This window comes from Scyliorhinus torazame, chromosome 1 (genome assembly GCF_047496885.1).
Source record: "Scyliorhinus torazame isolate Kashiwa2021f chromosome 1, sScyTor2.1, whole genome shotgun sequence".
NCBI classification, from domain to species: domain Eukaryota; kingdom Metazoa; phylum Chordata; class Chondrichthyes; order Carcharhiniformes; family Scyliorhinidae; genus Scyliorhinus; species Scyliorhinus torazame.
Genome location: NC_092707.1, coordinates 37,174,256 through 37,190,171, shown reverse-complemented (window position 1 = coordinate 37,190,171; position 15,916 = coordinate 37,174,256). Strand labels below are relative to the sequence as shown.

At 58.7% G+C, this 15,916-nt stretch overlaps 1 protein-coding gene across 1 annotated transcript in view; it reads left to right on the top strand.

The window, feature by feature from the left end:
• Positions 1-15,916, top strand: part of LOC140413224 (2'-5'-oligoadenylate synthase-like protein 2) — a 126,122-nt gene that overhangs the window by 12,510 nt on the left and 97,696 nt on the right. The window contains exon 2 of the mRNA XM_072500892.1: positions 10,401-10,698. Within this exon, the coding sequence (XP_072356993.1) occupies positions 10,401-10,698 (298 nt within the window). The remainder of the gene's footprint in view (positions 1-10,400; positions 10,699-15,916) is intronic.

Genomic DNA, 15,916 nt, shown 5'->3' with positions numbered 1-15,916 from the left:
CGCCTCTCTCACACTCACACGCACTCACCTCTCACACCCACACTCACCTCTTTCACACACACGCACTCACCTCACACACACGCACTCACCTCTCACACGCACTCACCTTTCTCACGCACTCACCTTTCTCACGCACTCACCTTTCTCACGCACTCACCTTTCTCACGCACTCACCTTTCTCACGCACTCACCTTTCTCACGCACTCACCTTTCTCACGCACTCACCTTTCTCACGCACTCACCTTTCTCACGCACTCACCTTTCTCACGCACTCACCTTTCTCACGCACTCACCTTTCTCACGCACTCACCTTTCTCACGCACTCACCTTTCTCACGCACTCACCTTTCTCACGCACTCACCTTTCTCACGCACTCACCTTTCTGACGCACTCACCTTTCTCACGCACTCACCTTTCTCACGCACTCACCTTTCTCACGCACTCACCTTTCTCACGCACTCACCTTTCTCACGCACTCACCTTTCTCACGCACTCACCTTTCTCACGCACTCACCTTTCTCACGCACTCACCTTTCTCACGCACTCACCTTTCTCACGCACTCACCTTTCTCACGCACTCACCTTTCTCACGCACTCACCTTTCTCACGCACTCACCTTTCTCACGCACTCACCTCTCATCACACACACTCACCTCTCTCATACGCACTCACCTCTCTCACACGCACTCACCTCTCTCTCACGCACTCACCTCACTCACACACACACACACAATCACCTCTCTTACACACACTTGACTCTCTCACATCCACCTCTATCTCTGAGATATATTCACCTCTCTCTCACACAGAAACACACCCACTCACCTCTCAGACGCACCCACACCACACAACATACTGACCTCTCTCACACACATACACACTCGCCATTCTCACACACACTCACCTCTCTCCCACACGCACCCTCTCTCTCAGACATACACCCACTTCTCTCATACACACACACTCGCCTCTCACACACACACTCGCCTCTCTCACACACACCCGCCTCTCACACACACACCCGCCTCTCACACACACACTCGCCTCTCACACACACACTCGCCTCTCACACACACACCCGCCTCTCACACACACACTCGCCTCTCACACACACACTCGCCTCTCACACACACACTCGCCTCTCACACACACACTCGCCTCTCACACACACACCCGCCTCTCACACACACACCCGCCTCTCACACACACACCCGCCTCTCACACACACACCCGCCTCTCACACACACACCCGCCTCTCACACACACACCCGCCTCTCACACACACACCCGCCTCTCACACACACACTCGCCTCTCACACACACACCCGCCTCTCACACACACACTCGCCTCTCACACACACACTCGCCTCTCACACACACACTCGCCTCTCACACACACACCCGCCTCTCACACACACACTCGCCTCTCACACACACACCCGCCTCTCACACACACACCCGCCTCTCACACACACACTCGCCTCTCACACACACACTCGCCTCTCACACACACACACTCGCCTCTCGCACACACACTCGCCTCTCGCACACACACTCGCCTCTCTCACACACACTCGCCTCTCTCACACACACCCGCCTCTCACACACACACTCGCCTCTCACACACACACTCGCCTCTCTCACACACACCCGCCTCTCTCACACACACTCGCCTCTCTCACACACACTCGCCTCTCACACACACACTCGCCTCTCACACACACACTCGCCTCTCACACACACACCCGCCTCTCACACACACACCCGCCTCTCACACACACACTCGCCTCTCTCACACACACCCGCCTCTCACACACACACCCGCCTCTCACACACACACCCGCCTCTCACACACACACCCGCCTCTCACACACACACACTCGCCTCTCGCACACACACTCGCCTCTCGCACACACACTCGCCTCTCTCACACACACTCGCCTCTCTCACACACACCCGCCTCTCACACACACACTCGCCTCTCACACACACACTCGCCTCTCTCACACACACCCGCCTCTCTCACACACACTCGCCTCTCTCACACACACTCGCCTCTCACACACACACTCGCCTCTCACACACACACTCGCCTCTCACACACACACCCGCCTCTCACACACACACCCGCCTCTCACACACACACTCGCCTCTCTCACACACACCCGCCTCTCACACACACACCCGCCTCTCACACACACACCCGCCTCTCACACACACACCCGCCTCTCACACACACACTCGCCTCTCTCACACACACTCGCCTCTCTCACACACACTCGCCTCTCTCACACACACTCGCTTCTCTCACACACACTCGCCTCTCACACACACTCGCCTCTCTCACACACACTCGCCTCTCTCACACACACACTCGCCTCTCTCACACACACTCGCCTCTCTCACACACTCGCCTCTCACACACACACACAGGGGCTTCCCGCCTCCCGGGGCGGCCCTAGACCCTGAGTCCCAAGTGATTGGATTCTGTCCCCAGTCTCTGGGGTCGATGTGTCCAATGGTGAGGCGATTCCTCGCTCGGGGGGTGGTCGCTCACCTGTCTTTGTTTCGGCCACTGCAGGCGCCGACAGGTCTGGCCCGGTATTCAATTGCTAATACGTTGCAATTATTCCCGGGGATAGCCGATTTAACTGTGGATGTCTGAGTAGATTAGGTGTAAACAGTCCTGAATGAAACTGCGGATACCTGGGTTGATGGGCTGTTGATAGCCCTGAGTATCGAACTGGGCTACGTTCCCCGAGCTGAAGCTGCAAACCTGTCTGCAGCTGCCTGCTTGTGTCTTTTTGGCTGCTTTTCCCAGCAGTCTTTCGGGTTAGCCGTTTTAAACTGGGTTTTGGCCAGATTAATCGGAACGCAGCCATTTTACATGGCTACACACACACTTCTCTCTCACACACACCCACCTCTAACACACACATAGAGACATTCACTCACGTCTCCCCCGCACCCTCTCTCTCAGACATTCACCACCGCACCCCCCGCCCCCCCCCTCACCCCCCCCCTCACCCCCGCACCCCCTCTCACCCTCGCACCCCCATCTCACCCCCCCACCCCCCTCTCACCCCACCCCCCATCCCCCCCCCACCCCCGCACCCCCCTCTCACCCTCGCACCCCCCTCTCACCCCCCCACCCCCCTCTCACCCCCCCCCCACCCCCCCCACCCCCTCACCCCCCCCACCCCCCTCTCACCCCACCCCCCACCCCCCCCCCACCCCCTCACCCCCCCACCCCCTCACCCCCCCACCCCCTCACCCCCCCACCCCACTCACCCCCCACCCCACTCACCCCCCACCCCACTCACCCCCCACCCCACCCACCCCCCACCCCACTCACCCCCCTCACCCACACCCCCCCTCACCCACACCCCCCCTCACCCACACCCCCCCTCACCCACACCCCCCCTCCCTCACCCCCTCCTCAACCCCCCCTCAACCCCCCCCCGTCACCCACACCCCCCCCTCACCCACACCCCCCCTTCACTCACCCCCCCTCACCCACACCCCCCCCCACACCCCCCCCTCCCTCACCCCCCCCTCACCCACAGCCCCCCCTCACCCACACCCCCCCCTCCCATCACACCCCCCCTCACCCCCCCCTCACCCCCCCTCATCACCCCCCCCCCTCACCCCCCCTCCCCCTCACCCCCCCCTCATCACCCCCCCCTCACCCCCCCCCTCACCCCCCCCTCCCCCTCACCCCCCCCCCCCCTCACCCCCCCTCCCCCTCACCCCCCCTCCACCTCACCCCCCCCTCCCCCTCACCCCCCCCCTCACCCCCCCCTCACCCCCCCCCTCACCTCACCCCCCCCTCCCCCTCACCCCCCTCACCCCCCCTCACCCCCCCCCTCACCCCCCCTCCCCCTCACCCCCCCCCTCACCCCCCCCTCACCCCCCCCCCTCACTCACCCCCCCCTCACCCCCCCCCCTCACCCCTCACCCCCCCATCACCCCCACCCCACACCCCCCCCCTCACACCCCCCTCACCCGCCCCCCCCTCAGCCCCCCCCCTCACCCCCCCCTCACCCCCCCCCACCTCACCCCCCCACCTCACCCCCCCCTCACCTCACCCCCCCCTCACCTCACCCCCCCCCTCACCTCACCCCCCCCCCCCACCTCACCCCCCCCCACCTCACCCCCCCCCCCACCTCACCCCCCCCTCACCTCACCCCCCCCTCACCTCACCCCCCCCTCACCTCACCCCCCCCCCTCACCTCACCCCCCCCTCACCTCACCTCACCCCCCCCCTCACCTCACCTCACCCCCCCCTCACCTCACCTCACCCCCCCCTCACCTCACCTCACCCCCCCCCTCACCTCACCTCACCCCCCCCGCACCTCACCTCACCCCCCCTCACCTCACCTCACCCCCCCCTCACCTCACCCCCCCCTCACCTCACCCCCCCCTCACCTCACCCCCTCACCTAACCCCCCCCCTCCCCTCACCCCCCCCTAACCCCCCTCACCTCACCCCCCCCCCTCCCCTCACCCCCCCCCCCTCACCCCCCTCCCCTCACCCCCCCCCTCACCCCTCACCCCCCCCTCACCCCCCCACCCCCCCCATCACCCCCACCCCTCCCCATCACCCCCCCCCCTCACCCCCCCCCACCCCCCCCCTCACACCCCCCCTCACCCCCCCCCACCCCTCACCCCCCCCTCCTCACCCACCCCCTCCTCACCCACCCCCCCTCACTCACCCCCCCCCCTCACTCACCCCCCCTCACTCATCCCCCCCTCACTCACCCCCCCCTCACTCACCCCCCCCTCACTCACCCCCCCTCACTCACCCCCCCTCACTCACCCCCCCCTCACTCACGCCCCCCTCACTCACCCCCCCTCACTCACCCCCCCTCACTCACCCCCCCCTCACTCACCCCCCCCTCACTCACCCCCCCCTCACTCACCCCCCCACTCACCCCCCCTCACCCCCCCCTCCTCACCCCCCCCCTCCTCACCCCCCCTCCTCACCCCCCCTCCTCACCCCCCCCTCACTCACCCCCCCCTCACCTCACCCCCCTCACCTCACCCCCCCCTCACCTCACCCACCTCACCCCCCCTCACACACCCCCTCACCCCCCCCACCCCCACCCATCCCCCCCCCTCTCACCCCCACCTCTCACCCCCCACCCTACTCACCCCCCTACTCACCCCCCTACTCACCTCTCACCCCCCCTCCTCACAACCCCCCTCCTCACAACCCCTCTCTCACAACCCCCCTCTCACAACCCCCCTCTCACAACCCCCCTCTCACAACGCCCCTCTCACAACCCCCCTCTCACAACCCCCCTCTCACAACCCCCCCTCTCTCACCCCCCCTCTCTCACCCCCCTCTCTCACCCCCCCCTCTCTCACCCCCCCTCTCTCACCCCCACCTCTCTCACCCCCACCTCTCTCACACCCCCCTCTCCTCACCCCCCCCTCTCCTCACCGCCCCCTCACTCACCCCCCCTCTCTCACCCCCCCCTCACCCCCCCCTCTCCTCACCGCCCTCTCACCACCCCCCCTCACCCCCCCTCACACCCCCCCCCTCACCCTCACACCCCCCCTCACACCCCCCCCTCTCACCCCCCCTACTCTCACCCTCCCCTCTCACCCCCCTACTCTCACCCCCCACCCTACTCACCCCCCTACTCACCCCCCTACTCACCCCCCACCCTACTCACCCCCCACCCTACTCACCCCCCCCTACTCACCCCCCACCCTACTCACCCCCCACCTTACTCACCCCCCACCCTACTCACCCCCCACCCTTCTCACCCCCCCTCTCAACCCCCCCTCTCAACCCCCCCTCTCAACCCCCCCCTCTCAACCCCCCCTCTCAACCCCCCCTCTCACCCCCTACTCTCACCCCCCTCTCACCCCCCTACTATCACCCCCCACCCTACTCACCCCCCTACTCACCCCCCACCCACCCACCCCCATTCACCCCCCCCCACTCACCCCCCCCACTCACCCCCCCCACTCACCCCCCCCCACTCACCCCCCCCACTCACCCCCCCCCCCACTCACCCCCCCCCACTCACCCCCCCCACTCACCCCCCCCCACTCACCCCCCCCACTCACCCCCCCCCACTCACCCCCCCCCACTCACCCCCCCCACTCACCCCCCCCACTCACCCCCCCCCCACTCACCCCCCACCCCACTCACCCCCCACCCCACTCACCCCCCACCCCACTCACCCCCCACCCCACTCACCCCCCACCCCACTCACCCCCCACCCCACTCACCCCCCACCCCACTCACCCCCCCCACTCACCCCCCACCCCACTCACCCCCCCCCACTCCCCCCCCTCCTCTCCCCACCCCCTCCTCTCCCCACCCCCTCCTCTCCCCACCCCCCTCCTCTCCCCACCCCCCTCCTCTCCCCACCCCCCTCTTCTCCCCACCCCCCTCCTCTCACCACCCCCCTCCTCTCACCTCCCCTCCTCACACCCCCCTCTCCTCACACCCCCCCTCTCCTCACCCCCCCCTCTCCTCACCCCCCCTCTCCTCACCCCCCCCATCCCTCACCCCCCCCATCCCTCACCCCCCCCTCTCCTCAACCCCCCCCCTCCTCTCACCCCCCCCTCCTCTCACCCCCCCCTCCTCTCACCCCCCCCCCTCCTCTCACCCCCCCCTCCTCTCACCACCCCCCCCTCTCATCCCCCCGTTGATGGGCTGTTGATAGCCCTGAGTATCGATCTGGGCTACGTTCCCCGAGCTGAAGCTGCAAACCTGTCTGCAGCTGCCTGCTTGTGTCTTTTTGGCTGCTTTTCCCAGCAGTCTTTCGGGTTAGCCGTTTTAAACTGGGTTTTGGCCAGATTAATCGGAACGCAGCCATTTTACATGGCTACACACACACACACTTCTCTCTCACACACACTTCTCTCTCACACACACTCACCTCTAACACACACACATACAGACATTCACTCACGTCTCCCCCGCACCCTCTCTCTCAGACATTCACCCCCGCACCCCCCTCTCACACTCCCCCTCACACTCCCCCTCACCACCCCCCCTCACCACCCCCCCTCACCCCCCCTCACCCCCCCTCACCCCCCTCTCACCCCCTCAACCCCCCTCTCACCCCCTCATTAATCGGAACGCAGCCATTTTACATGGCTACACACACACACACTTCTCTCTCACACACACTTCTCTCTCACACACACTCACCTCTAACACACACACATACAGACATTCACTCACGTCTCCCCCGCACCCTCTCTCTCAGACATTCACCCCCGCACCCCCCTCTCACACTCCCCCTCACACTCCCCCTCACCACCCCCCCTCACCACCCCCCCTCACCCCCCCTCACCCCCCCTCACCCCCCCCTCACCCCCCCTCTCACCCCCTCAACCCCCCTCTCACCCCCTCACCCCCTCAAACCCCCGCACCCCCTCAAACCCCCGCACCCCCTCAAACCCCCGCACCCCCCCTCACCCCCGCACCCCCCCTCACCCCCGCACCCCCCCCTCGCCCTCACCCCCACCCCCCCTCACCCCCACCCCCCTCTCCCTCCCCCTCTCACCCACACCCCCCTCTCACCCTACCCCCACACCTCCCCTCACCCACACCCCCCTTCTCACCCCCACACCCCCCCTTCTCACCCCCACACCCCCCTTCTCACCCCCACACCCCCCTCTCACCCCCACACCCCCCACTCACCCCCACACCCCCCTCTCACCCCCACACCCCCTCTCACCCCCACACCCCCCCTCTCACCCCCACACCCCCCCCTCTCACCCCCCACACACCCCCTCTCACCCCCACACCCCCCCTCTCACCCCCACACCCCCCCTCTCACCCCCACACCCCCCCCTCTCACCCCCACACCCCCCCTCTCACCCCACACCCCCACTCTCACCCTCACACCCCCCTCTCACCCCCACACCCCCCTCTCACCCCCACACCGCCCCTTCACCCCCACACCCCCCTCTCACCCCCACACCCCCTCTCTCACCCCCACACCCCCTCTCTCACCCCCACACCCACCCCCCCTCTCACCCCCACACCCACCCCCCCTCTCACCCCCACACCCCCCTCTCTCACCCCCACACCCCCCTCTCTCACCCCCACACCCCCCTCTCACCCCCACACCCCCCTCTCACCCCCTCTCTCACCCCCACACCCACACCCCCCTCTCACCCCCACACCCCCCCCTCTCACCCCCACACCCCCCCTCTCACCCCCACACCCCCCTCTCACCCCCACACCCCCCCCTCTCACCCCCACACCCCCCCTCTCACCCTCACACACCCCTCTCACCCCCACACACCCCTCTCACCCCCACACACCCCCCTCTCACCCTCACACACCCCTCTCACCCCCACACACCCCTCTCACCCCCACACACCCCTCTCACCCCCACACACCCCCTCTCACCCCCTCTCTCACCCCCACACCCACACACCCCCTCTCACACCCACACCCACACCCCCCTCACCCCCCACACCCCCCTCTCACCCCCCACACCCCCCTCTCACCCCCACACCCCCTGTCACCCCCACACCCCCTCTCACCCCCACACCCCCCTCTCACCCCCCACACCCCCCTCTCACCCCCACACCCCCCTCTCACCCCCACACACTCCCTCACACCGCCTCACCCCCCCACACACTCCCCTCACCCCCACACACCCCCACACACCCCCCCTCACCCCCACACCCCCACCCCCCCCCTCTCACCCCCACACACCCCCTCTCACCCCCACACCCCCCTCTCACCCCCACACCCCCCTCTCACCCTCACCTCTCTCACAGACACACCCTCACCTCTCTCACAGACACACCCTCACCCCTCTCACAGACACACTCACTCTCCTCTCTCACAGACACACCCTCACCTCTCTCACAGACACACCCTCACCTCTCTCACAGACACACCCTCACCTCTCTCACAGACACACCCTCACCTCTCTCACAGACACACCCTCACCTCTCTCACAGACACACCCTCACCCCTCTCACAGACACACCCTCACCTCTCTCACAGACACCACCCTCACCTCTCTCACAGACACACCCTCACCCCTCTCACAGACACACCCTCGCCTCTCTCACAGACACACCCTCACCCCTCTCACAGACACACCCTCACCCCTCTCACAGACACACCCTCACCTCTCTCACAGACACACCCTCACCTCTCTCACAGACACACCCTCACCTCTCTCACAGACACACTCACTCTCCTCTCTCACAGACACACCCTCACCCCTCTCACAGACACACCCTCACCTCTCTCACAGTCACACCCCTCACCTCTCTCACAGACACACTCACTCTCCTCTCTCACAGACACACCCTCACCTCTCTCAGACCCCTGTTGCCCCGGACTCTCGGGCCCCTGCAGCCCTTCTTGGTCTCCGCGGCCCTGGACCGTCTCTCTCCGATGGCCCCCTTCCCCCGACACCCATCTGCTGTCCGTGTTCACCCCAACCTGGAATTTGGAGTCTTTGGTTTCAAGCTGCTTCCAGCTTATCCAGAGAAGACAGCCACTGATTGGTCAAGCAGATTTGCGGCGTTTTTTCCAAAGTGTACGCGAAATCCAGTTTGAGAAACTCTGAGTTAACCTAATTGACTGACTTGTGAGCAAGGCCAGTCTTGCTGGGTTCCCAAACCTGCCTCCCACAAAATAGCCAAGATGGAAATGGTGCCTGAAGACCAGCTGTCAACCATCTTGAATCCGCCTTTGTCCCCAACCTCAGCATGGTTGGAAAATTCGGCACAGTGAGTCTGTCACATTTACTCTTGTACAAGGAAAGGAGAGAACAGATTTGTGCTCAATGGCAGTTAATGGCTTCACTCTGTTTAAGACTTTCAAAAAGGTCACCATGGCAGGTGACAAAGAATCTTGGTTGTATCTTATGAGTTTATTCCTATTCTTATGCTTAAACAGAAAGTTGTTCGGCAGACTTTGACTTGGCGCTGACTTTGCCAATAGTTAGGAATAGAAAGGCAAGGAATTAAGCCCCCTAAAAATAAATAATAAAATAGGGCAATACCAATCTGGTAGTAACAGAGTTAAAATTGACCATAAAGTGCTGGACAAGCAGAGAGCTATCAGCCCAGTGCTCTCAATTCTATTCAGTGAGGTCAAGCTGGGGCTACGGTTCCCCATTTGGTTGAATAGCTTGCTGACACCTGTGGTCTAAGATGACATGTGAATAATGGCTAATGAGGGGCCTTGTTCAACTCTGTCTCATCAAAGGTCAGCACCTTCACAGAAACTGGGCAAAAAGAGGAAAACAATCAAAAGGAAAATGGCAGCAGAAGTTGAGCCGAAAGCCATGATACAGATAGTCTGTTTTGTGTCAATGACTCTTCAATATTTCTGAAATGGTCACCAGTCATTGAAAGAATCATAATTGATTGTTTATTCTTCCTTCTCCTCAGGGAGGGTCATCAGGCAAAGGCACAGCTTTAAGAATCGGCTCCGATGCAGATCTGGTTGTCTTCCTCAGTTGCTTCAACAGTTTCCAAGATCAGAGAAACACCAGGCAGGAGATTCTGGAAGGAATTCAGCAAACACTGAAAGTGTGTGCACAAAGCATCGCTCATGATATCAGTGACATCACCATCACCTTTCCACCAAACAGGGACATCCCACCCAAATCAATGAGCTTTACACTGAAATCAAGAAAATCTTCAGACAGTGTGGATTTCGATATTTTGCCAACCTTCGATGCATTAAGTAAGAAATTGTGCCAGTATTATAATCACTATAGCTCAAGTTGAATTTTAAATCTTCCGCAAGCTTCTGCTACTCATCAATTGTGTGTTATCAGATTTGCTTCACCACATGTCCTATTCTCAGTGAAGATGGTGCAATAGTTGAGTTCAGCATTTAGTTATTAGAGTTGTTGCTGCTGAAGGGGAATCTGTCATGTGCTTTCTGAGTGGCTCAGATGCAACAGCCAATCACCAACACTGAGGGTTTCTGACTGACATTTTAATATTGGCATGAACACAGTTTGGAATTAAGATGATGCTGACGGAACGTCTAGGATACAAACACTTTGGAAACAAAATCTAGCCAGTGGGCCACAAGGTTTGCTAGTGACACACGGGAGGGTTTAAACTAGTATGGCAGTGGGGTGGGTACAGAAGCAATAACATTGAGGGAGAACTAGGGAATAGGGCCACTATGGCTCTGAGGAAGAGCAGACAGGGAGATGTTGCTGAAAACAGTGGGACTGGTGGCCTGAAGTGCATATATTTTAATGCAAGAAGTATAAAAGGTAAGGCAGATGAATTCAGAGCTTGGATTAGTACTTGGAACTATGATGTTGTTGCCATTACAGAGACCTGGTTGAGGAAAGGACAGGATTGGCAGCTAAACATTCCAGGATTTAGATGTTTCAGGCGGGATAGAGGGGGATGTAAAATGGGTGGAGGAGTTGCGCGACTGGTTAGGGAGAATATCACAGCTGTACTGCAGGAGGACACCTCAGAGGACAGCGAGGCTATATGGATAGAGATCAGGAATAAGAAGGGTGCAGTCACAATGTTGGGGGTTTACTACAAGCCTCCCAACAGCCAGCAGCAGATAGAGGAGCAGATAGGTAGACAGAGTTTGGAAAGGAGTAAAAGCAACAGGGTTGTTATGATGGGAGACTTTAACTTTCCCAATATTGACTGGGACTCACTTAGTGCTAGGGGCTTGTACGGGGCAGAGTTTGTAAGGAGCATCCAGAAGGGCTTCTTAAAACAATATGTAGATAGTCCAACTAGGGAAGGGGCTGTACTGGACCTGGTATTGGGGAATGTGCTCGGCCAGGTGACAGAAGTTTCAGTAGGGGAGCATTTTGGGAACAGTGACCATAATTCAGTAAGTTTTAAAGTGCTGGTGGACAAGGATAAGAGTGGTCCTAGGGTGAACGTACTAAATTGGGGGAAGGCTAATTATAATAATATTATACGGGAACTGAAGAACCTAGATTGTGGGCGGATGTTTGAGGGTAAATCAACATCTGACATGTGGGAGGCTTTCAAATGTCAGTTGAAAGGAATTCAGGACCGGCATGTTCCTGTGAGGAAGAAGGATAAATACAGCAAATTTTGGCAACCTTGGATAACAGGAGATATCATACGCCTCGTCAAAAAGAAAAAGGAGGCATTTGTCAGGGTTCGAAGGCTGGGAACAGACAAAGCCTGTGTGGAATATAAGGAAAGTAGGAGGGCTAAAAAGAGTCACGAAAAGTAATTGGCAAATAGTGTTAAGGAAAATCCCAAGGCTTTTTACACGTACATAAAAAACGAGAGGGTAGCCAGGGAAAGGGTTGGCCCACTGAAGGACAGGGGAGGGAATCTATGTGTGGAGCCAGACGAAATGGGTGAGTTACTAAATGAATACTTTGCATCAGTATTCACCAAAGAGAAGGAATTGGTGGATGTGGAGTCTGGAGAAGGGTGTATAGATAGCCTGGGTCACATTGAGATCCAAAAAGACGAGGTGTTGGGTGTCTTGAAAAGCATTAAGGTAGATAAGTCTCCAGGGCCTAATGGGATCTACCCCAGAATACTGAAGGAGGCAAGAGAGGAAATTGCTGAGGCCTTGACAGAAATCTTGGATCCTCACTGTCTTCAGGTGATGTCCCGGAGGACTGGAGAATAGCCAATGTTGTTCCTTTGCTTAAGAAGGGCAGCAAGGATAATCCAGGGTACTACAGGCGGGTGAGCCTGACGTTAGTGGCAGGGAAATTACTGGAGAGAATTCTTCGAGACAGAATCTACTCCCATTTGGAAGCAAATGGACGTATTAGCGAGAGGCAGCACGGTTTTGTGAAGGGAAGGTCGGGTCTCACTAACATAGAGTTTTTCAAGGAGGTCACAAATATAATTGATGCAGGTAGGGCAGTGGATGTTGTCTATATGGACTTCAGTAAGGCCTTTGACAAGGTCCCTCATGCAGACTGGTACAAAAGGTGAAGTCACACGGGATCAGTGGTGAGCTGACAAGATGGATACAGAACTGGCTAGGATTGGATTGGATTGGATTGGATTTGTTTATTGTCACGTGTACCGAGGTACAGTGAAGAAAAGGGAATAAAAGAAAATACATAATATGGCAACACAACATATACAATGTAACTACATAAGCACTGGCATCGGATGAAGCATACAGAACTGTACAGTTATACACAACTACGAAACAGAACACCCGGAGGCCTTGTTCATCGTGGCCGGGGACTTCAACAAGGGCAGCCTCAAGAGTGTACTGCCAAAATTCCAACAACACATCTGCTACACAAAAATCAAGGGGGCCTACCGTTCCATCCCCCAACCGCACTTTGGAAAATCAGACCATAAAACGGTGCTCCTTCTCCCGGCATACAAGCAAAAACGTAAGTGGGGGAATCCGGCTATGAAGGTCGTGCAGTGCTGGTCCGAGGAAACGGAAGAGCTCTTGCGTGACTGCTTGGAGACAGTGGACTGGTCCATATTTAAGAACTCAGCGACCAACCTAAATGAGTATGCCACCACTGTCACAGACTTCATCAGTAAATGTGTGGACGAGTGCGTGCCAAAGAAAGCAGTTCCTACATTCCCCAACCGGAAACCATGGCTCAATCGCGAGATTGACTCCCTACTGAAGGACAGGTCAGAGACGTTCAGGTCAAGCGACCCTGGCCTATACAAGAAATCCACGTACGACCTCCGTAAAGCCATCCGGGATGCCAAGAGACACTATCAGACCAAGCTAGAGTCGCAGACTAGCATTACAGACTCTCATTGGTTGCGGCAAGGCCTAAGCAACATATGGGCTACAAAGCGAAACCGAGCAGTATCTCCAGCAGCGGCTCACCCCTCCCCGATGAACTCAATGAATTTTATGCTCGGTTCGAGCAGGAAACCATCGATCCGTTGTCGAGTGCCCCAGCAGCCCATAACTGACCCATACGCACATCACAGCTCCAGAAGTCAGATCGGCCTTCCTGAAAGTGAACCCTCGGAAGACGACAGGTCCGGATGGGTCCCTGGTCGTGCACTCACAGCCTGCGCGGACCAGCTGGCAGATGTGTTCGTGGACATCTTCAACCTGTCCCCACACCACTCAGAGGTCGCCACCTGCTTCTAGAAGACCACCATCATACCGGTGCCATAGAACCAGGCAACGTGCCTCAATGACGACTGTCTGGTGGCCCTGACATCAATTGTGATGAAGTGCTGCGAGAGGTTGGTCATGAAGCGCATCTCCACACTCCCAGGATGCCTTGATCCACTGCAATTCGCATACCGCCGCAACCGGTCCACAGCAGACACCATCTCCCTGGCCCTACACTCATCCCGGAGCATCTCACCAACAAGGACTCCTACATCAGATTCCTATTTATTGACTGCAGCCCCGCCTAGAACACCATTATCCCAGCCAAGCTCATATCAAAGCTCCAAAACCTAGGACTTGGCTGCTCACTCTGCAACTGGATCGTCGACTTTCTGACCCACAGACCAAAATCAGAAACACCAACACCTCCTCTGCGATAGTCCTCAATACTGGGGCCCCACAAGGCTGCGTACTTAGCCCCCTACTCTACTCCCTGTACACACACGACAACTACTATACTCCCGATACACAAATGACAACAATCTATCCCCCAGTGCCAGCAAAACTAAAGAGCTGGTCATTTACTTCAGGAAGCAAAGTACGATACACACACCTGTCTGCATCAGCGGGGCTGAGGTGGAGATGGTTGAGAGCTTCAAATTCCTAAGTGTGCACGTCACCAACAAATCTGTCCTGGTCACCCACGTCGACGCTGCCACCAAGAAAGCACAAAAGCGCCTTTACCTCCTCATGAAACTAAGGAAATTTGGCATGTCCATACTGACTCTAATAACTTTTACAGATGCACCATAGAAAGCATCCTATCTGGCGGCATCACAGCCTGGTATGGCAACTGCTCGGCCCAGGACTGCAAGAAACTTCAGAGAGTCGTGAACACCGCCCAGCCCATCACACAAACCTGCCTCCCATCCATTGACTCTACCTGCACCTCCCACTGCATTGAGAAAGTGGGTGACATAATCAAAGACCCCTCCCACCCGGCTTACTCACTCTTCCAACTTCTTCTATCGGACAGGAAATACAAAAGTCTGAAAACAAGCACAAACGGATTCAAAAACAGCTTCTTCCCGCTGTTACCAAGGTCCTAAATGACCTTCTTATAGACTGACCTGATTAACACTACGCCCCTGTACGCTTCACCCGAAGCCGGTGTTATGTAGTTACATTGTGTACCTTGTGTTGCCTATTATGTAATTTCTTTTAATGTACTAAATGATCTGTGTGGTAGTATGCATTAGGGGTCATGTGGGACTGTGAAGCCATGATGCCATTGGCTGACAGATCCCGGGTCCTGGTTGGCTGTTGACCTCTAGCTCCGCCCTGAAGGCGGAGTATAAGAACCAGGAATTCTCCCCGCAGCTCCAGTCTGTTGCTGAACTGCGGGGAACAAGTCACGCTTAATAAAGCCTCATCGACTTCATCTCTATTCGTCGCTCGTAAGTCTTTGTGCGCTACAATTTATTAAGCGTGACTTAAAGGACTATGGAGCTCAGGATCGTCCCGGAATGCCTGAGGATCAGCCCCCACGCAGTGAACTCAGCAGCAATTTTTAAACACTGGCAGACTTGTTTCGAAGGCTACCTCCGAACGGCCCCCAGCTGGATCACAGAAGACCAGAAACTGCAGGTCCTGCACTCGAGGGTAAGCCCGGAAATTTACCCTCTCATAGAAGACGCAGAGGATTTCCAGACGGCGTTCGCAGCACTAAAGAGCATCTACGTTCGCCCAGTGAATCAGGTCTACGCACGCTACCAACTCGCAACGAGACGGCAAAGTCCCGGAGAATCGATAGACGAATTCCACGCCGCGCTGCTAATCTTGGGACGGGCCTGCAGCTGCCCGC